The sequence below is a fragment of the Zootoca vivipara genome, chromosome 1 (genome assembly GCF_965207765.1).
Source record: "Zootoca vivipara chromosome 1, rZooViv2.hap1.1, whole genome shotgun sequence".
Lineage (NCBI taxonomy): Eukaryota > Metazoa > Chordata > Lepidosauria > Squamata > Lacertidae > Zootoca > Zootoca vivipara.
This window is the reverse complement of record NC_142582.1, coordinates 19,128,141-19,151,033: the sequence shown is the minus strand read 5'-3', so window position 1 is coordinate 19,151,033 and position 22,893 is coordinate 19,128,141. Positions and strand designations below refer to the sequence as shown.

Genomic DNA, 22,893 nt, shown 5'->3' with positions numbered 1-22,893 from the left:
ATTTATTTGCAGACTGTACAGATGCTTAGGTTCTCTGCTCCTTATGCCACATATAGTGATCTTTCTATCCTACAATTTTAAATAAAAGTTCTGCAATATTGTAAATCCCTTCCTTCAGTACCTTTGAGAAAACACCTTTATTGATTTCTAAATATATTTTAGAAATATAAACTCAGTCATTAATGGACTAAATAACTTTAGGAGGTTGATAAGATTGTGGCATAATTATGCATGCTTAATTGGAACTAAATCCTGGTGTGTAATCCTAATTTAAAATGTAATCTTAATCCCACTCTAGGATGTAATCCTAATCCCATTTACCTGGGAGAGAACCCCCATTGAGTTCAGTAGCACTTACTTGTGGGTAGAAATGGTTAGGATTGCACTGTTAGTTCACAACCATAAATACATGGGATAGAAAGCTGATTGTCTTCAAAAGACTAGTCTTCGCAAAATGTAATCTGTTCCTGCCCTGTAGCTGCCGCATCAACCGTATTCTTGAAGCTCCCTATGGAAATGCGCTTCTGATTGGAGTCGGAGGAAGTGGAAAGCAAAGTCTGTGCCGCTTAGCTGCTTTTCTCAGCTCACTGGAAGTCTTCCAGATCACCCTGCGCAAAAGCTATGGGATTCATGATCTCAGGGTAGGTCTCATAGTGCACTTTAAGATTCTGCGTTCATATATAGCCGTACCTCGGAAGTTGAACGCCTTGCGAGTTGAAGGTTTTAGCTCCTAAGTGAGTGTTCCAGTTTGCGAACCGCGCCTTGGTTTCCAAACGTTTTGGAAGTTGAACGAACTTCCAGAATGGATTCGGTTCAACTTCCGAGGTATGACTGTATCATAGAATCATAGAATTGTAGCGTGGGAAAGGACCTCAAGGGTCATCTAGTCAAACCCCCTGCAATGCAGGAATCTCAGCTAAAGGATCCATGACAGATGGCCATCTGACCTCTGCTTAAAAACTTCCAAGGAAGGAGAGTCCACAACCTCCTGAGGGAGACCATTCCCCCAAGATCCTTTTCGCTTGTTCTGCTAGTAAGCCATATCCCACCCCTCCGGTCTTATATTGGTGCAGCTGGTTATTCCTTCCTAAGTGCAGAACCTTAAATTTGTCCCTGTTGAAATTCATGTTGTAAGAATGGGCCCAGTTCTCCAATTTGTTAAGGTCATTTTGAATTCTGACTGTGACATGTCTTTTGAGTTTCATGCATAATCTCCTGGCAATGGTAAAGCCTTGTCAGAGCATACATTCTGGTATTGCATAGAAGTTAAGAGCATGAGATGTGAGCGGGCGAAGCAACTGCAACTCCAGCCTTAGATGAACCATGCCGAATTTGCTTGGAGAAGACATTATTGCAGCCTCAAGTCTCCCATCTATAATACGGGACCTACCTAACTGGGTGATGGCGGGTGGCGCTGTGGTCTAAACCACTGAGCTTCTTCGGCTTGCCGATCGGAAGGTCAGCAGTTCAAATCCCCGTGACAGAGTGAGCTCCACGGCAGTGCAAGTAGATAAATAGGTACCACTGTGGCGGGAAGGTAAATGGTGTTTCCATGCACTCTGGTTTCCGTCACGGTGTCCCAATGCGCCAGAAGCGGTTTAGTCATGCTGGCCACATGACCTGGAAAGCTGTCTGCAGACAAGTGCCAGCTCCCTTGGCCTGAAAGCAAGATGAGAGCCGCAACCCCATAGTCCCTTTGACTGGACTTAACTGTCCAGGGGTCCTTTACCTCTACCTTTACCTTAAATATTAAAATAATATACACGAAGGCCTTGGGGGAACAACTTTACAAGCATTGTTAAGTGTGAAAGCATAAAACAAAACGTTGCATAAACAGAAACGTGGTTCGGCATAATCTTCAAGTTGCGCTTGTGATAGATTTGTTCATTCCACCACTCCCCTTAAGGCAGTGACTACATCTCCTGATTGGTAATTATGTGCTGCCCTCTAGGGAGCTTTGCTTCTTGCTTGCACCAACCCACTTGCAAATGCAAAGGGGATCTTTTATCGGCTTGTTGCAGTCTGATGTTCTCTTGTGGTGTGAGCCTTTGTTTCTGGTTCACCTTTGTTTTGATTTCGACAGTAACTTTAGAATGTTAACCAGAGTCTAGATCTTACTTTTTGACTTCTGCATGCTGGATGGAGATAAGCAACTCATGTTATGCAGGTCTGCAGTTTGTTAACTTTTGCTACGGGTTTATAAAATGGAACATTGGAACATGCCTTACACCGAGACAGACCATCAGATCCACCTACTGTGATATGGTCTACACCAGACATCCCCAAACTGCGGCCCTCCAGATGTTTTGGCCTACAATTCCCATGATCCCTAGTTAACAGAACCAGTGGTCAGGGATGATGGGAATTGTAGTCCAAAACATCTGGAGGGCCGAAGTTTGGGGATGCCTGGTCTACACTGACAGGCAGCAGAAGTTCAGGATTTGGGGCAGGGTATTGTCTCTCCCGTGGTCTCACCTCTCCCTGGAGATGCCAAGGGTTGAACCCGAGACCTTCTGCATAATAATAATATATTATTTATTATTTATACCCCGCCCATCTGGTTGGGTTTCCCCAGCCACTCTGGGCGGCTTCCAACAGAAAAATAAAATAAAATAATCGATTAAACATTAATGCAATGCATATGTCCTATCACTAAGTTACAGCTAGGGAAGACATTCTATTCAGTTTGTGTTTAAGGGTGAACTTAAGGGTGGGTCGCAGGTGGTGCTGTGGGTTAAACCACAGAGCCTAGGGCTTGCCGATCAGAAGGTCGGTGGTTCGAATCCCTGCGACGGGGTGAGCTCCCATTGCTCGGTCCCAGCTCTTGCCAACCTAGCAGTTCAAAAGCACGTCAAAGTGCAAGTAGATAAATAGGTACCGCCACAGCGGGAAGGTAAACGGTGTTTCCATGTGCTGCTCTGGTTCGCCAGAAGCGGCTTTGTCATGCCGGCCACAAAACCTGGAAGCTGTACGCCGGCTCCCTCGGCCAATAACATGAGATGAGCGCCGCAACCCCAGAGTCGCTCACGACTGGACCTAATGGTCAGGGGTCCCTTTACCTTTACCTACTTAATTCACACTATCCAAAACAATATGTGAACCAAAGCACAGCTATCCTTCAAAAGTTGCACTTCTCCGAATTTTGCAGTGCAATTTCCCAGCCAAATACTGTGCACAAAACTGCATATACAAGATCAAAGTGTGCATATAAATGCATATATTAGTAAGTATATATTTACACATTAGGGGAATTGCTTTGTAAAATTTGTGTTTGTTAGTCAAAATTGTATATAAAAATGTGTCTATTCAGAGAAATTTAAACTAAAGAGCTTTAAGCCTGCACAACTGAAGTGGATTAAAATTCTCTAGCACAACAAATCCACTTTCAAAAGGAACAAGGCAGATTGAAAAGTGGGATTGACAAATGATTTAACAGAAAGCCGTGTAAACACACTGCAAGCAAATCAGGATTGATGTGCATTGTATAGCCATCCATAGACAAATCGGAATGAATGCCCTATAAAAACAGGATATAATCTAACTACTGTGTATCGTTTGTGCAAACAAATCAGGATTAATGCTGAATAAACAGGGGGAGCCCTACTTAGACATGGTTAGCTACCAGGGTTTGCCTTTGTCGGGGAAGCAGGGAAATAGTGCTAACAATGGACCACAGTGTTTTTGAAACAGCTGGCAATCAATTTATCTTCGTAGGGAGTACATATAGGTGGCATACCTCCACCTTCTCACCCAACTGCATTGATGTAATCTACGTCTGTCAGCGCGGGAAACAATAGCAGGTTTGAAGACTGTAAGAGACAGAAACTGCAGTTGGGGATGGGTGAAGAAAGTGTGAGCAAGCCTGAGCTCTGGAAGACACATTTTGATCTCTTGTCTGGGAATCTGATCACCAACATAGGATTTGCTACTTGCAGGAGTGCTGTGCCGTTTTAATTCATCTCTGCTCAATTTGTTTATTTGTAACGTTTAAAAACACCTCAAGTTTTCAGTAACCTCTCCTTCCGAAGAGAACTTAACCCAGGTAAATACACTGCCCCCGAGGCTTCTCACTACTGTCCAGGAATGGACACTCGCTGCTTTCCCCAGTGGGCGTCGGTTGTGCACCTTCGCTCTGCATCTCCTTCCCTGACACCCAGACGCACATGGTTGCCAGCTGATGGGGAATAACACACACACCCCAGCCATCACAGCCATGGGCATAACTTCCCACTCAACAAAACCAGGTTCAAATTGGCCAATCAGAGGCCCAGATTGGGGGAGTTTCTGGCTGGCTGGGCAGCAACGCATAAAAGGCGAAGTTTCTCACTGCTGCCCTGGAAAATAATAATAATAATATTACTTGTACCCCGCCCATCTGGCCGGGCCTCCCCAGCCACTCTGGGTGGCTCCCAACAGAATATTAAAAACACGATAAAACATCAAACATTAACAGAGCTGCCTTCAGATGTCTTCTAAAAGTCAGAATGTTGTTTATTTCCTTGACATCTGATGGGCGGGTGTTCCACAGGGCAGGCACCACTACAGAGAAGGCCCTCTGCCTGCTTCCCTGTAGCTTCGCTTCTTGCAGTGAGGGAACTGCCAGAAGGCCCTCGGAGCTGGACCTCAGTGTCTGGGCTGAACGATGAGGGTGGAGATGCTCTTTCAGGTAAAGACAGCACATAAGAACATGATCCTTAACAGACCAGGGGAAGCACTTAGGTTGCTATATTGTAAAAATATATGTAATTTCCCCTTCAGATAATTTGAATTTTAAAAGTTGGGTCTTTAAGCTTCCCCTTTCATGAGGTTGCGTTGCTTGACAATATTGTTCAGTATGCATATTCCGTAATGATCTAAACCTCCCTTTATTCTACAGAGTGATATTGCTACACTTTACTTTAAAGTTGGCGTGAAGAACATCGGCACTGTGTTTCTTCACGCAGATGCTCAGATCCCTGATGAGCGTTTCCTCGTATTAATTAACGACATGCTGGCATCAGGTAAGCAAAAACTCATAAATGCAAAAAAAAAAAGAGAGAGACTTTCTTTTGTACTTTATTTAAATAACATCTTTTAAAGAGACCATTGAAGTCTTCATGGAGGGTTTTTTTTTTTAAGAAACAGAAAAACCCTTCGGTAAATATATTCATGATCAAAACAGTTGAAAAATAGAAGATCCTGAAATGAGCAAAAGGCCACTAGGTTTTGAATAGGCTTCATCAGCGAGGGAGAAAGGTCAGCTGTTGAGATGAGTTATAGGAGCTATTAAGTCACCTTTGTGACACGAGCAGAACAAGCTGCGTAACATAATCAACTGCAATCAAGGGAGGGAAAACGCTGTTTATTATAAAATTCTTCAACTATTTTAATATTTGATATTGTTATATAAAATGGCACAGCGTAAGTCCACACACATTTCACCAGTACAAACCATCTGCATTACTGTAATTGATTTGTGGTGCACGTTTTGGAATAACAAAAAAAAAAATTGCAGAGGGATTACGTTCCAAATTGTCGGGAACAAGAGCAGGGTGATTCCTGCTCCTGAAATTCCAGTTGCAGACACGGCTGGTGCAAAGGTTTCCAAAATTTCTTACAAGAGCCCTTCACTCTATTTCCCTTTTATATCACCTATACTGATATATGTGATATGTGTGCCTTTTTAACAATGTCAGGTCCGTGAAATTCATCCTGCAGCTGCATTTTCTGATTAAGTATATTTATCTCAGTGTGTGTGTGTGTGTGTGTGTGTGTGAGAGAGAGAGAGAGAGAGAGAGAGAGAGAGAGAGAGAGAGAGAGAGAGAGAGAAATAGGGGTGGACAAAGTAGTCTATGTCCAGTCCATGTTAGTTTCACATTTGTTCAGCCTTAATTCCCTCCCATCCCATTTCTGCATGGTGATTCTTTTTTAAAAAAAAAGCTTGCATGAAAATTCATACAGAGGTGCCTCGACTTACAAATTTAATCCGTTCCGAAGGCACCTTCATAGGTCGAAAAATTCGTAAGTCGAAAAGCGCCATTGGAAACGTGATTTCCCATAGGAATGCACTGGAAACAGAAAAATTCATAACCCTATCTAAAAATCCGTGAGTCGAAAAAACGCTATCTAAAACCGCTGCGGTTTCCGTTCGGATGTCGAGAAATTCGTAAGCGTGCGGCCATTTGCCCCATTCGTAAGTCGAAAAATTCGGTTGTTGAGTCGTTCATAAGTTGAGGTACCACTGTATTTAAATACATATTGCCCTGCAAAATATGCATTTCTCAATATATTTCCGCACCAAGCAAGCACATCTTGTTATCTTATTATTATTATTCCTCCCACTAGAGGTCAAAGAGAACAATTACCAGACCTTTAGAAGGCATCTCAAGGCAGCCCTGTTTAGGGAAGCTTTTAATGTTTGATGGATTTCTGTATTTTAGAATTTCTGTTTTTTTTTGGAAGCCGCCCAGAGTGGCTGGGGGAACCCGGCCAGATGGGCGGGGTATAAATAATAAATTATTATTATTATTATTATTATTATTATTATTATTATTATTATTATTATCTGAATATAATTTTCCCCAAAACAAACTTTGTTTTTTTCCACAATTTTGCTACGCTTGTTGATGCCAAGAACAACATCACAAATATGGATAAATATGAAATGGAAAGGGTAACTGCATTCTGGTATGTACATTAGGTCAGGAGATGCAGATCAAGTGAGTTCATAACAGAATTGGCAAAGAATGAATTTACCAAAAATTTTGATTTATTTGTTCATTTTATTTTCGGCATTGCTATACAACTTAATCATTAATATTTTGAAGCAGTGCAAATAAAATTGCAGATTTTTTTTTAAAAAAACTGTACAAAGAATAAGATAACAATCATCATAAAACCAGTGCTTTTTTCTGGGGGTACACAGGGGTACACATACCCCTAAACATTTTGCGAATTTAACGGTAGAAGAAACTATTTTTAAAAAAAGAAAATTAGTTTTTCTCTAACATGGTGAATCGTCAGTTCTGTTGCTACCTCCAATGGCCGCCTCATTTCCCATCACGGTGTTTCCTGAGTCTCAGACGGAAGTGAGCGTTTAATGTGTGAAGTAGGAGTTGGAATATAGCACGGTGATTGATCGGTTTTGTTGCTACCACCTCTGATAGCAGCTTCTTTCATTTCCCGGTGATTTTCTTGAGTCAAAATGAGAGTACCCATAAACATTTTTTTTGGGGGGGGAGAAGCACTGCACAAAACCTTCCACTTCTTTAAAATGCCTGCTGAAATAAGAAACTATCATGCATGTATGTTCAGCAAGGGGTAAAGTAAAGGGACCCCTGACCAATACATCCAGTCGTGACCAACTCTGGGGTTGCGACGCTCATCTCGCGTTATTGGCCATGGGAGCCGGCATACAGCTTCCAGGTCATGTGGCCAGCATGACAAAGCCGCTTCTGGCGAACCAGAGCAGCACACGGAAACACCGTTTACCTTCCCGCTGTAGCGGTACCTATTTATCTACTTGCCCTTTGACATGCTTTTGAACTGCTAGGTTGGCAAGAGCTGGGACCGAGCAACGGGAGTTCACCCTGTCGCAGGGATTCGAACCACCAACCTTCTGATCACCAAGCCCTAGGCTCAGTGGTTTAACCCACAGCCCCACCCGCGTCCTTCAGCAAGGGGAGGACAGGTCTAATTTCAGTAGTTACTAGTAGTTATGAGCTACACATTTGAGCCATCGGGGACCACTAAAAACAGCCTGCCCAAGATCTCAGTGATTGGTCAGGGATATAAAGGATCAGGCAGTCCTCTAAGCACCCCTACTATAAAATACCATTTTATTTCCATATTTCTCCCATCCAAGCATATCGGAAGGGGTCATTGCACGCTGCCCAGAGTTTCTCAACATTTTGAGAGAAGCTGAGTTGTTTGCTAGATGTTCTCATGTGCTGCAGTAACCAGGGTGCTTTTTTAAGGTCTCAGAATGATGTACTGGTTGCAGTTCTGCTATTCATTTGCCAGCTTCGTAAGTTGTGCTTATATGTGACCTAGTACTACTACCTGAGTCCCATGAGATTCTATCTTACACAGAACCACAGAGTTCTGTAGGCTATCTAGGTCAACCCCCTTCTTGAGGCAGACAAGCCAGAACCAGAGTGTCTCAGATAAGATGGATCACCAACCTCTGCTTGAAGACCTCTGTCAAGGTGTGTGTGTGTGTGTGTGTGTGTGTGTGTGTGTGTGTGTGTGTGTGTGTGTTTGGTGGTTCAGATTAATTTGGGGTTTGGAAAGCTGTCCAGCTTGGCTTTTAGCAGCCAGAGTTTCAAAATGGAAAGGTGATGGGACACATGCAGAAGGAAGGCATGTTCTGCTTAATGAGGAATTCTGCTTACTCCTTACTCTAGTGCACTATGTGAACAAAGTGATTGCACAACATTCAACTTGCGGTATAGGAATAAACAGTCAAAGTGGAAGCAGAATATAGAGGTTGCAGATCAGCATTAATGCATTATTAGTGTTTTGTTTTGTTTTGTTTTTCTTTCCACTAAGGAGTGTTCTCCAGTTATATCTGGAAGAGGGGAAGATATATAAGGGGGGAGGGGGGAACAGTCTGAGTATAGCAGATCTTTGTAGTCTCTGAATCTATTGTAAGATATGTTGGTTTTGTGCTTATAATTGAGATGAACAGATGGCGAAGACTTCATTTAAAGTAGTACTGTACACCCATTAAAATAATCTCTGCTGACTGTGTTTCTTCACTAATTGCAACACAGCAACACAGAAGAAAGATCTAGAGTCTTTTCAACCATTTACTATTTTAGAACAATAGTACGATCTTGTCAGAAAAAGGAGATTCCCCCAGGATAATAGATGCAGTTCTGCCGTCTGTGGCGAAGTGTACATAAAATAAACATTCTATCATTATCATTGGAAAGAGAGAGTTATTTGCACACATGGAAGAAGGGATGGCCTATGTAAAACCTGCTGAAAAAAATCATTCAAATTGTCCAAACTCCCATGTTGCTTTCAATGAGTTTAAACTAGAGTAAGAACGCTGGTTGATACCTGTGATCTATGATGCAGTCAGTTTGAGGAGTTGTGTATGTCCTGGACATAAAAATGCCCTGGATCAGCCTAGTATAAGATTCCTAAGGCCAGGTTTGTGCAACTGGCTTTATTAAATGAAAATCTACCTCCATTTACTGTAACTTGTCTGCTAAAAATATTGCCGCCCTGCATTCATCAGGCTAAAGTATAGTGACATAAAACAAATATTGTTCAAACAGTGTGCAGCTCAGCAGAAACGGAACCAACCCACAAGAGTGACAGTGGCAGGAAATGATTAGCAGCCAAAGCCCTGCATAATCAATAATGTTTTACATTCTCGATATGTCATGAAAGGAGGAAAGAGCAACTCTTCACAGCACCTCGTGGGGTGGTTGGTGGCAGCAACTCAGAGTCCTGGGGCCATTCCAGTAAAGGCTCTGTTGATGCCTCCTGAAAGAAAAGGATTTTCTGCAGAACACAATTCCTTCAGGAGCTCTTATAGGCAGAGGCAGTTTTTAATGTAATTGAATCCCAGAAGGAATTTTGTTTTGGATCAGCCTCAAGCTCCAGGTCTTTTGCACCAGATCCTGAATCTCTTGCTCTTTCACCCTTTAAAAAATAAGTGGTGTGTGTGTGTGTGTTTTACTTTGCTTAGAGGAGAAATTCCCCTCAGAAAGCTGTAGGAATGGGTTTGGGCACAAGGAGAGGATATATTGTTTAGTTATTACCTTTCCTTGCTCTAGTGCAGGCATCCCCAAACTTCGGCCCTCCAGATGTTTTGGACTGCAATTTCCATCTTCCCTGAACACTGGTCCTGTTAGCTAGGGATCATGGGAGTTGTAGGCCAAAACATCTGGAGGGCCACAGTTTGGGGATGCCTGCTCTAGTGAGATCACCAGAGTTCCATCTTTTGCAGTTTAAACTCGGAAGGTAAGACAAGGTTGATTTAACCTTCCAGAAATAATAATCCAAGATGTTTTAAGGCAAACTGGATTTTCCTGTTTCCTCTACCCCTTTTCTCTCGCTTTAAAACAATCACACACATTGTTTTGTGAAGAAGTAAAAGTATCATTTACTTACCTTTATCATTTACTTACCTTGCGGCCTTGAAGCTGCAATTACAGTAGCAAAATGAAAGCAGGTTTATAACTACTATCTAAGTTACAAAAGTACAAAATGTAAGTTCAAAAATGGCGTCTGAGCTCACGTGTAGTCAGCTTGGAAGCATGATGAAGAAAAAAGGAGAGATGCCCAGGCAGGAAGGAAGTATGTAGTGCTACAGCTTCCTGGCAGGGCAGACAAAGGAAGTGATCTCACAAAGTTCTCTCTAGCCAATGGAAAGTCTGTGAGACTCAGCTCCTTCATGTGTCCATCTGACTCAGTAACGTTCCACAGAAGTCAGTCTAAATTTCCATCTAGACAAATGAATTAGCATATGCAAGTTTCTGCCATTGGCCTGTGCCCTTAGATCCCACACTGTTAAGGGCTTTACAGAACTCCTTGATGAGGCCCTTGAATTTGGCTCAGGAGCACATTTGGCAGCTGGCACAGTTTTAGCAGAACTGGCTGAATGTGCTGCTCTCTTCCTTAGACATCAAGGTGAGCAGGAGTTTTTCCCCACATGCAGCATGCAGTGTGCATTATATAGCCCAGTCCCAGAGATTGCAAAAGCATAGATAAAGGCTGGGAGATTTATATTCCCCACCAACACCCCCCCCCAAAAAAATGGGGAGACTTCTATTTGAAACTCTGGCTTCATCAACAAAAATGCTGCTAACCCAAGCAGAGTGGAGAGAAGCATGTAGGCTGGTGGGGGAAACCCTAACTAATTGGCACCCCTAATTGGGAACTGTTTGCAAATAAAAAGAATAAATAGTAGGGGTGTTAGAGTGAGGAAAAAGGCAGGCGGGGAGCCAAAGGACCTCACAATATCACCAACTTTTAGAAAACATTCATTTGGCTAATTTGCGTAACACAATAGAGAAAGGAGGGTTTGATTTTAAGGCGTAGCTGCAGTGATTGATTAGATTGATTATTATATTTGTGGCATGTAGGAATGAATAATTGCTGAGAATGGATATGGGAAATATTTTACTGAGAGTGCAATAATGCATAAGTCATGTGAAGCACAGCACAAAAAAGGCAACACACCAACATATAGTGAAAAGGTTTAAATAATAACTAACCCAATCTTGGAAGTGCTCCAGAAAAAACAGGGAATTGAAAAAGAACTAAACAGAGAATGGTGCTTTTTTTTTAGACAATAGAGAGAGGGAGAAATAGCTGCACGTGCTTTTGCATGCATATAGCTCTTTAATTATGAGAATGATTTAAGTTTAGCATCAAGATAGCAGAGCCTCATTGTCTGTGAATAACTGATATTGAGTGTATTTTTTATTTTTTTAAGTTGAGGCAACATTCAGTCCTGCACATTTGGTTCAGTTATCTGTGCAAAATGCTGGTTGAGGGAGGTTATCACAGTAGCAGCTACTTTTGTTTTTAAAAACCAAATCACGTAAAATTCAATAACACATTTAATGTAATGTGTGGTTTGGCCTTCACTGGGTGACCTTGGGCCAGTCACTCTCTCTCAGCATGACCTACCTCAGGGGGTTGTTATAGAGATAAAATGGGGATGTGTGGGGCTGGGGGGGGGGAGGGACCCCCATATAGTCTACTTGCAGCTCTTCAGAAGAAGGGCAGTTTGGAAACATAATAATCATGATGAAAAAATGAGCATTGGGTAAAAAACAACCCGTAATCTAAACTTCAGTTATGAAATTCTACATATAGATTTTTCTTTTTTGAAGGTGATATCCCTGATTTATTTAATGAAGATGAAGTGGATAGCATAGTATCTTCTACAAGGCTGGAACTGCGGGGGCTTGGCCAGGCTGATTCAAAAGAGAACTGCTGGCAATTTTTTATTGACCGAATTCGTCGGCAACTAAAGGTAAACAAGGAAAATGAATATGAGGGGAAAGCATTCCACATGCAATTCTCATAATAAACACCATATTTGTGGCAGATTATTTGTTAGTGAGGGGGGAAATCGATAGATGGATTTTGTTTAAATGTACCAAATCAAGTTATTGGATGCCTAAAGAATATCCTAACCTTTTAATCTGTACACATTAAGTGCAAAATTATGGTGCTGGAGGAGACTCTTGAGAGTCCCATGGACTGCAAGAAGATCAAACCTATCCATTCTTAAGGAAATCAGCCCTGAGTGCTCCCTGGAAGGACAGATCGTGAAGCTGAGGCTCCAATACTTTGGCCACCACATGAGAAGAGAAGAATCCTTGGAAAAGACCCTGATGTTGGGAAAGATTGAGGGCACTAGGAGAAGGGGACGACAGAGGACAAGATGGTTGGACAGTGTTCTCGAAGCTATGAACATGAGTTTGACCAAACTGCGGGAGGCAGTGCAAGACAGGAGTGCCTGGCGTGCTATGGTCCATGGGGTCACGAAGAGTCGGACACGACTAAACGACTAAACAACAACAACAACAAAAATTATGGAAGTTCAGTTGGGATCACAGCATTACATCCTTCCCCCCCCCCCCTGAAAAAGAAGAAGAGCAGCACTGAGAAGGCAAAATGATAATTACCATTGATGTTTTTAAAAGGAAAATTTAGTATCTTCTACAGTTATAAATCTCTTAGGGTAGATGCAGAGGCAATAACTGGGCAAGTAGAATCAAATGTGTATCAGTAATTTTTCATATACAAATAGTTCACTGAATTATTATTCTAGATCACTTATGGGACTAAAAACTTCCAGAGGGGTAACTGTGTTAGTCAGTTGCAGAAAAGCCATCAAAGGATCTTGTAGCACCTTAAAGTCTGCTGTATTTATCATGGCATCAGCAACATTGGGTTGTTGTGCGAGGAAGCTGCCCCCATAGCTCCCTCGCACACCAGCCCCCGAAGGTCCAACCTGGGCACAGTTTCCCTCCCCACGGCTCCGACTTCAATGAGGCGGTCTGTTGTGGGGGCGCCCGGTCGCACCATCTCAAAAAATGCTCCCAGGGCCATAACTCCTCCCCCAGCCTCCCCCCTTCCCAATGCTATGCCACTGCATGGCATAAACTTTCATGGACTGGAGTCCATTTCATTGGATGTCTGAAGGATTATTCCCAACTGGGAGTTGTATATAATGTTCAGAAGTGAAGGGGAGTCAACTACCAATGCAATGCAAAAAGCAGAGCATGAGACTGCTGCTCTATCAAGGCTCTGCCAAGGCTTCGGGGAAGCTATGCCTCCCCCGGTTTCAGCAAGAGCTGAGAAAACAAGGAGAGTCCTTTTTAATAATAATAATAATAATAATAATTTATTATTTATACCCCGCCCATCTGGCCGGGTTCCCCCAGCCACTCTGGGCGGCTTCCAAAAAACAGAAATTCTAAAATACAGAAATCCATCAAACATTAAAAGCTTCCCTAAACAGGGCTGCCTTGAGATGCCTTCTAAAGGTCTGGTAATTGTTCTCTTTGACCTCTAGTGGGAGGGCATTCCACAGGGTGGGTGCCACTACCGAGAAGGCCCTCTGCCTGGTTCCCTGTAACTTGGCTTCTCGTAATGAGGGAACCGCCAGAAGGCCCTCGGAGCTGGACCTCAGTGTCCGGGCAGAACGATGGGGGTGGAGACGCTCCTTCAGGTATACCGGACCGAGGCCGTTTAGGGCTTTAAAGGTCAACACCAACACTTTGAATTGTGCTCGGAAACGTACTGGGAGCCAATGTAGGTCTTTTAGGACCGGTGTTATGTGATCTCGGCGGCCGCTCCCAGTCACCAGTCTAGCTGCCGCATTCTGGATTAGTTGTAGTTTCCGGGTCACCTTCAAAGGTAGCCCCACGTAGAGCGCATTGCAGTAGTCCAAGCGAGAGATAACTAGAGCATGCACCACTCTGGAGAGACAGTCACTGGGCAGGTAGGGACTCAGCCTGCGTACTAGATGGAGCTGATAAACAGCTGCCCTGGACACAGAGTTGACCTGTGCCTCCATGGACAGCTGTGAGTCTAAAATGACTCCCAGGCTGCGCACCTGGTCTTTCAGAGGCACAGTTACCCCATTCAGGACCAGGGAGTCCTCCACACCCGCCCGCCTCCTGTCCCCCACAAACAGTACTTCTGTCTTGTCAGGATTCAATCTCAATCTGTTAGCCGCCATCCATCCTCCAACCGCCTCCAAGCACTCACACAGGACCTTCACCGCCTTCACTGGTTCTGATTTAAAAGAGAGGTAGAGCTGGGTATCATCAGCATACTGATGGACACCCAGCCCAAACCCCCTGATGATCTCTCCCAGCGGCTGCATATAGATGTTAAAAAGCATGGGGGAGAGGACAGAACCCTGAGGCACCCCACAAGTGAGCGCCCAGGGGTCTGAACACTCATCCCCCACCACCACTTTCTGAACACGGCCCAGGAGGAAGGAGCGGAACCACTGCATGACAGTGCCCCCAGCTCCCAAGCCCTCTAGACGGTCCAGAAGGATGTTATGGTCGATGGTGTCAAAAGCCGCTGAGAGATCCAGCAGAACAAGGAAACAGCTCTTACCTTTGTCCCTAGCCCGCCGGAGATCATCGACCAGTGCGACCAAGGCAGTTTCAGTCCCATGATGAGGCCTGAATCCTGACTGGAAGGGATCCAAATGGTCCGCTTCTTCCAGGCGTGCCTGGAGTTGTTCCGCAACCACTCGCTCAATCACCTTGCCCAAGAATGGAAGATTTGAGACTGGGCGATAGTTGGCCATATTGGCCGGATCTAAAGATGGTTTTTTAAGAAGCGGTTTAATAACCGCCTCTTTCAGCGGGTCTGGGAAGGCTCCCTCATGGAGAGAAGCATTTACCAACCCGCGAAGCCCATCGCCCAGCCCTTCCTGGCTAGCTTTTATAAGCCAGGATGGGCAAGGATCAAGGAGACAGGTGGTTGGTTTCATTCGTCTAAGCAGCCTGTCCACATCCTCGGAGGTAACAGATTGAAATTGATCCCACAAAACTTGACTAGACAGGACTCTAGCACTCCCCCGCCCCGGCCCTGCTCCCACGGTGGAGTCTACCTCTTCCCGAATCTGAGCGACTTTATCTGCAAAAAACTTTGCAAAATCATTGCAGGAGATCATGTGGCCCGTACTGGGCCCGGATGGAGCAGGTGGTTCCGCTAAATTGCGAACCACCTGGAAGAGTCTCCTGCTGCTGTTTTCTGCAGATGCGATGGAGACGGTGAAGAAGGTCCTCTTTTAATGAGTTTCGTTCAATCCTAATAGCGAGAGACCAAAGAACGCAACAAGCCTCAACAACAGCGTTGCTCCAAAGTGGGCTCCTCCTTCTTAGCAACAGCATCTCCCTTTACGGCGGCTGCTTGTGGCCAAACATCTCTTTAAAGGTCAGTGTTGGTGCTGACCTTTAAAGCCCTAAATGGCCTCGGCCCAGTATACCTGAAGGAGCGTCTCCACCCCCATTGTTCTGCCCAGACACTGAGGTCCAGCGCCAAGGGCCTTCTGATGGTTCCCTCACTGTGAGAAGCAAAGCTACAGGGAACCAGGCAGAGGGCCTTTTCGGTAGTGGCGCCCACCCTGTGGAATGCCCTCCCATCAGAGGTCAAAGAGATAAACAACTACCTGACATTTAGAAAACATCTGAAGGCAGCCCTCTTTAGGGAAGTTTTTAATCTGTGACATTTTATTGTATTTTAATCTTTGCTGGAAGGCATCCTGAGTGGCTGGGGAGACCCAGCCGGATGGGCGGGGTACAAATAATATATTATTATTATTATTATTATTATTATTATTATTATTATTATTATTATTGATTCCCTTGTTCCTGCGCCCTTAATGAATGCCGAGTTCTGGGAGAAGGGGAATCAGAAATGCTCTCCAGTGACAACTTGTCAGCTGGCTGCCCTGTCGCAATTCCCTCCCCCTTCTTCTAACACTTCCCAACTATTTTGTTTGTCTGTCTCTCTGAGTTGTGACCTTCCTCAACCCCTTCAAACCCCTGCTGTATTCTTCTTCTCCTGCAACATCAAGAGAAGAGGGGGTGATCTCCACTACTCCTCATCTGTCTTGCCCTCTTGAGTCCAATCCCTGACGTGCCCCCATCTCTGGGGTAGTATTCAGACAAGGGCTCATCCACACTTAGCTTTGCATTTCTAGGCATAGGCGTAGGTTTTCCAAGTCTGTGTCTGAGTTCTGTTGTTGCTGTTGTTGTTGTTGTTGTTGTTCCCTGGTGCTTTCCCTACAAAAACCTGCTCTGTACATCTGAATTGGAGCAAGTGGCAGACCACAGAAAACCTGAATTCCCATTTGTTCTAATTCAGTATTGAAACACGGGTCTTCCTACGGAAAGCAGCGGGACAAAAAACAAGCATTTGGACACAGGCCGGGAAAGCACAGGAAGAAAGGTAAGTGTGGATGAGCCCTGTGTTTTATTCGAAACAGACCCCCTGAAATTAATTAACTAAGGGCTCATGCACACTTCAACTAGTCCCAGAAAGCAGGTGCCCAAGCGGTTCCCCCTTTTCATGCCGCTTTCCCAGGGAATGTCCTCTCTTTAGCGTTAAATTGGAGGAAACGTCCAGCCAGTGAAAACCAAATTGCCATTTGTGACAATTGATACTAAAGAGTGGTCTCCCCCCCAGCAGCAGAGTGTATGCCCAATACTGTCCAGGGTGGGTGCGCTCCCGAGGGGGGCGGGGCACGGAGGGTGCCCTCTCAGGCGTGGGATAGCCGCTTGGGCAGAGCGGCCCATCCCCTGCAGCTGGGGCCAAAGCGAGCCGCCCTCAGGGGCGGAGCAAACCGCTGATGGCGGGCGCTGCCTGCAACTCCCAAGCCTCCCCTGAACTGTCAAAACAAAGAGGGAAGGAAGGAATACCGCCAGCAAAGCGGGGCAGCTCCCCCATCTCCTGATGGCTCAGGGTAGGCTTGGGAATCGTGCGTGGGCGGTGTGCCAAATGTCACCCCCTCAGCGCAGACACCCAGGGCTGCCCGCCCCCCCTTCCTCCACCCCTGCCCCCCTACAGAAATGTGGGTGAGCCCTAAGGAGCATTGATTTCAATGGGGCTACTCTTGAGTAAAATGCAGTAGATATTGTAAACCGCCGTGTGATCCTTGGATGAAGGGTGGTAAGGAAATTTAACATAGTTTTCTGGTGAATTTTTTCTAAGCTGTTGTAAGCTCCCCTGAGTGTTGTGACTGCAATAGAAGGAAGCAGTGGTACCTCGACTTATGAAGACGATCCGTTCTGCGGCCGTCTTCACAAGTCGAAGTCTTCGGTTGTCGAAGCGCCCGTTCTGCGCATGCATGAAGCGTGATTTCACACTTCTGCGCATGCGCTGACCACACACGCTGCTTCTGCGCAGGCACAGAATGCGCGCGGGGGCCGAAAAGACTTTCGGGGTTGCCAACTTCAGAAGTCAAAACCTTCGGAAGTCGAGTCATTCGGATGTCTAGGTACCACTGTACATTTTCCAAATAAGCCAGATAATATTTCAACACCTTAGGTCTGTGTGTCGCAACATCCTTGGGTGTGCTGTGTGTAACTAAGCCCATTAATTTATTGCCTGTTGAGTTCACTCTCTTGTACAGTTCTTGTGTTGCCCACGTGTGACCTTGCCACTTCCTACTTGAGGTCTGATCAATACCTGCTTGCTCCTTCCATTCTTCAGATGATGGATAGCTTTGGTAACTCTTTAATCTTTATTGGCCTTCTATCAAATCCTTCATGGTGACCTTCAAGTTTGGATTCCTCATTGGTAATTCTGGGAAAGTTCCTTTTCTAAAAGAAATAAGGACCGCCTAAAGCAAACGCTTGCTTGTTTAACCTAACTTCAGTATTTTGAAATTGCAACGCGTACACTGTACATAGAACCAGCAGATTTTATACCCACTGATTTTCAAATCATGCTTGATGAGTTTTTTTAAAAAGTAATAATTAATCTTCTTTCATAGAATCAGAATTGTAGAGTTGGAAGGGATCCTGAAGGTCATCTAGTCCAACCCCTGCAATGCAGGAATCTCAGTTAGATCATACGACAGATGGCCATCCAACCTCTGCTTAAAAACCTCCAAAGAATGAGAGTGCACTACATCTCACGGGAGTCTGTTCCGCTGGGGAAAAGCTCTTACTGTCAGAATGTTCTTCCTGATGTTTAGTCAGAATATCCAGTTCCAGCCAATATCCATCATTCCATCAGTTGGGCTATACAGTGGTACCTCGGTTTACAAACACAATTGGTTCCAGAAGTCTGTACTTAACCTGAAGCGTACTTAACCTGAAGCGAACTTTCCCGTTGAAAGTAATGGAAAGTGGATTAATCCATTCCAGACAGGTCCGCGGAGTACTTAAACTGAAAATACTCAAACCGAGGCGTACTTAAACCGAGGTATGACTGTACTGATTCTCATAAGCCCTTGGGAAAGTTTGTGTGCACAAGGAAATAGTATGCACCACTAATTCTTATGAAATATTTCTATTGCTTGTGCCAGATTGCCACTGTTTTAATTAATGTGTGTTAAGTTACAGTTGTTAGTGATATCTACTATCTGAAAAACAAGGAGAATGTAATACAGTGGTACCTTGGTTTAAGAAGAGCTTGGTTTATTAACAGCTTCGATTAAGAACACTGCAAACCCGGAAGTAGATGTTTGGTTTGTGAACTTTGCCTTGGAAGCAGAACATTTTCCGCTTCCTGTTGAGTGTGTTCCATTTGTAAATTGAGTCCCCCACTGCTATGGGAAAGCACACCTTGGGTTAAGAACGCTTTGGTTTAAGAACGGACTTCTGGAACGGATTAAGTACGTAAACCAAGGTACCACTGTGTGTAATTATTTTTCACAACAAAAAGCGGAGTTCTGTACTGTCACTTTTGTAGCATTGGGAAGTGTGGGGTGACAAAGGTCATATTATAGGGGAGCAGCCCCTTTATCTTTTCTGCTACTTCCCTTGCGTGCCCCATGTGATGTTAAATCCAAATGGCTTCAGAAGAGCAATTTGCTTCAGCACCGCAGCAGTAGGTAGGAAGGGGTTAATTCCCCCCTCTCTTTCTGGTGTGATCCCAATAATCATCACACACACACACACACACACACCACAGTGGCTGCTATTTTGTAATTTTTTTTAAAAAAAAAAGTGTGTTAAATGCATTTAACATCATGTCTAATTTGACCCAACATAAGACTTGTTGTGGGTGGTGCATAATATACTTAAGGAAAATTAGAAATGAGGCCTGTGGATTTCATTAAAGGCCCCTATCTTTCATCCATTGTGATAAAACACTTCTGCCCCACCTGAGAAGGCATCACCAGTTTAAAACTGTGTGGGTACATTGATATTTCATTATTCAGTATATGCATATTTAAACCACTCTCACCATTGCTAGCTTCAAGCGTCAGAGCCAAAGTGACTAGGGCATGGTCTAGCCAAAGTCAAGCACTTCAATTCTCATAGATTTAAGAAAACCACCGCCATCACCTTAACATTTATATAATTTCATGGTTTCAAAGCACTGTGTAAAATGCATTATCTAGCGGTACCTTAGAGGGATGCTATATAAATCGACATTATTGTCCCCATATTGCAGGTGTGTGTGTGTGTTAGGAGTTGGGGGGCTGAGAGTGACTTGCCTATCTAGTGTAGTCCGTTTCGGGGGCCTAATCCGGTCCACCGGTCTGTTTAATCCAGTTTCTGTGGCAGTTTATTTCCTGGGGTAAAATCCTAAAAAGAACCTCAGCAACTTCAATCCTAAAAAAAGGTCGGCCCTCACAACCCTTCACTTCATCAAATCTGGTCCTCTTTGAAAAAAGTTTGGACACCACTGATCTAGTGAGTCCATGGCACAGTCTGCTTTGTAGCTTAGTCTTTTTAGCCACTATGGCATACCAGCTCTCTAGATGCAGCTGTTGAACCCAGTGGAACTTAAAAGTGCTTAACTTTGGCTGGATTGTGTCCTTAGTATTATTGAGCAGCTCTGTCTATAAGGTCACAGAGAGTTCTGCTGGCTACCATATAGACCGAGAATCCTGAATGGATTGTAAGTGCACAGCTGGGAATGGGAATGTGTTGAGCTGACTGATTTAGGGAAGCACATTTTGAAGTTTTACTTGGTATGTCCAACTAATTAATTATCTGAATGGTACCATTAGTCTTCCGACGTTAATTTAAAGCCTGGTTAATTACTGAAGACTCTCTCATGGGAATGGTTTTTTGCTTCCCAGGTTGTGTTATGCTTCTCCCCGGTGGGTTTCACCCTGAGAGCAAGAGCAAGGAAATTTCCAGCCCTTGTCAATTGCACTGCCATTGACTGGTTCCATGCTTGGCCCCTGGTCGCTCTCCAGTCCGTTAGCACCAGTTTCGTTGACAAGATGGATTTACTTGATGTAAGTACAGCTTATTTTGCTGCTGTGGGTTTTGTGCATGAATTCTGAAATGCTCCATTTTGCAAAACTAGCCACCTTTTGTTGCTATGGAAGCCCTACTGTTCAGGTTCTCTCCCACAACTGTTTACTATTGCCTCTTCAAAATCGCATTTCACTGGGGAAAATTAGATATTAGTTATTAGTTTGGATATTGCTTATCTGGAGATCCTGTGATTGGAACAGAAAGCATGAGATATAGTTCAATAGACAAAGGCATACTTGACTATTGAGCTATAGCTCCTACTTTCTGTTCCAACCACAGGATCTCCAGATAGCTAATCAATAAAAAATATGTATTAAAAAATCAAGATAAAATGATAAAAGTAGCATGACAAATAGAATTGCCAGGAGAAATAGCAGGAGATTCAGGACAGCAAAAAGAAGTACTTCGTTGCATAGCTACAGTATATCTGGACTGGGGTAATCCTGGCCATTGTAGTCCATGCATTGGTAACTGGATTACTACAATGCGTTTTAGGTGGGGTTGCTGTTGTGCCTGGTCCAGGTAGAATAATAGAATTGTAGCATTGCAAAGGGCCATATAGTCCATGCAGAATGCAATGGCTTGACTGCTGCAGGAGGAACATGGCTGACACCCCTGCTAAAACAAGTGCCTGGTTACCCACATCCTACCTGACCAGGTGCAAGGTCTTGTGCTAATATGCAAAGTTCTGATTGACTTGGGTCCAGGAAATTTTAGGACCAACCAGCTGAGCCCTCCTATTGTAGCCTGATAACTGCAATCATCTGGTGGAGTGCATCTGCTCACCTTCATCCATTGTTCCCCTTGCCTCTCTTTTTCTATATGGGGGATATGGGTGGCGCTGTGGTCTAAACCACTGAGCCTCTTGGGCTTGCCAATGAAAAGGACGGCAGTTGGAATCCCCGCGACGGAGTGAGCTCCCATTGCTCCATCCCAGCTCCTGCCAACCTAGCAGTTCGAAAGCACACCAGTGCAAGTAGATAAATAGGTACTGCTGCAGCAGGAAGGTAAACGGCATTTCCGTGCCCTCTGGCTTCCATCACAGTGTTGCATTGCACCAGAAGCGGTTTAGTCCTCCTGGCCACATGACCCGGAAAGCTGTCTGTGGACAAACGCCGGCTCCCTCAGCCTGAAATCGAGATGAGTGCCGAAACCCCATAATTGCCTAACTGGACTTAACCATCCAGGGGTCCTTTACCTTTTACCTTTCTCTCTCTTTCTCTGTCTTCCTCCTCACTTTCATTCGTTGCTTTCACAGTGTTGACTGCAAGCACCTTGGCACCAGAAGCAGTCTTTTCAATTATGCAAAGCACCATGTATGCCAATGGCATAGTATGATGTAGTGGGAATAACCTTGTGGGATGCAAGAGAGGTCAGTCTAATTTTCCTTTCAGCTAGGGCTGGCCCAAGACATTAGGCTGCCTGAGGTGAAGGGGCAAGATGGCACCCCGGCCAGTTCCATATACAGAAACCAACTCAACTGGCTGATGAATCTTACTTCAACATTGGTGATTGGGACATTTATTTTGTTTACACCCTAGCATCCTCCATCACTCCCAAGGCAGCAGGCCAGATTAGAAGGCTCATGTGGCAACAGAGAGGAATGACTGGAGAGTGATGTTGTCCTCTGAGGTGGTTGGGTTGCTGCTGCTTTCAGCTATTCAGTTATGTGCCGTCCAAATAAAATTGAACCAGAATTGAGTTCTGGGGCTGTCAGCAATAATGAGGAGTAATAGGGTATTATCTGAAAAAGAAAATAAACCATTAAAAAATAGAAGAAGAAGTAATAGGAATCTCTGGGATATGGTAGCAGAATATCACCATTTGGACCAATTACACAGAAAACAATAACCCAGTCCTCTAGGGCCTGTGAGCATTCTCAGGCGCAGCATGATCTCAAGTTGAATCAAATTGTTCTTACTTTGTAAGTAAGTCTAAGCCAGACTGCTGCTTAATGACAGTATTAAGCTACAAAAAATCTTTCATTCTATCTAGGTCTAAACCTAATGAATTTGCTGCTAACATAAAAGCAAAAATGAATGGCAGTTTCCTCCATTAAAAGCAATTTCCTATCCTAAGGGAAAAGTTTACTTATTTCTCGTACCGTATTTTTCAGTAGCATTAACATCGTGAAAATAGAGCAATTACCTTTAAATTACAGAGCTAAATATTGTGTCACCGTTATAGAGAAAATGGTATTGTTGCATGCTACTGCAATAATTTATTTATTTATTTGCTTCGCGAATGCCACATTTCCAGCGTTTCAATCTCAGCAAGGTTTCTTTTGTCAACAAGCTGCCATTTCAACTAAATTAAGTAATAGTCTTCATGCTGTATTTTGTGCAGAGAGGTCGTATGCAAGTAGCACATAATCCTTCAAAAGATTTTTTTCTTATTTAGAGCAGACTTCCTTATCTGCAAATTAATCTAGTGCAAACCATGACAAACAATAATATAATTAGCA

General features: G+C 44.1%; 1 protein-coding gene across 1 annotated transcript in view; it reads left to right on the top strand.

Moving 5' to 3' along the window:
• Positions 1-22,893, top strand: part of LOC118083835 (dynein axonemal heavy chain 11-like) — a 236,863-nt gene that overhangs the window by 133,347 nt on the left and 80,623 nt on the right. The window contains exons 52-55 of the mRNA XM_060272909.2: positions 479-641; positions 4,877-5,000; positions 11,838-11,980; positions 20,246-20,407. Coding sequence (XP_060128892.2) covers positions 479-641; positions 4,877-5,000; positions 11,838-11,980; positions 20,246-20,407 — 592 coding nt within the window. The remainder of the gene's footprint in view (positions 1-478; positions 642-4,876; positions 5,001-11,837; positions 11,981-20,245; positions 20,408-22,893) is intronic.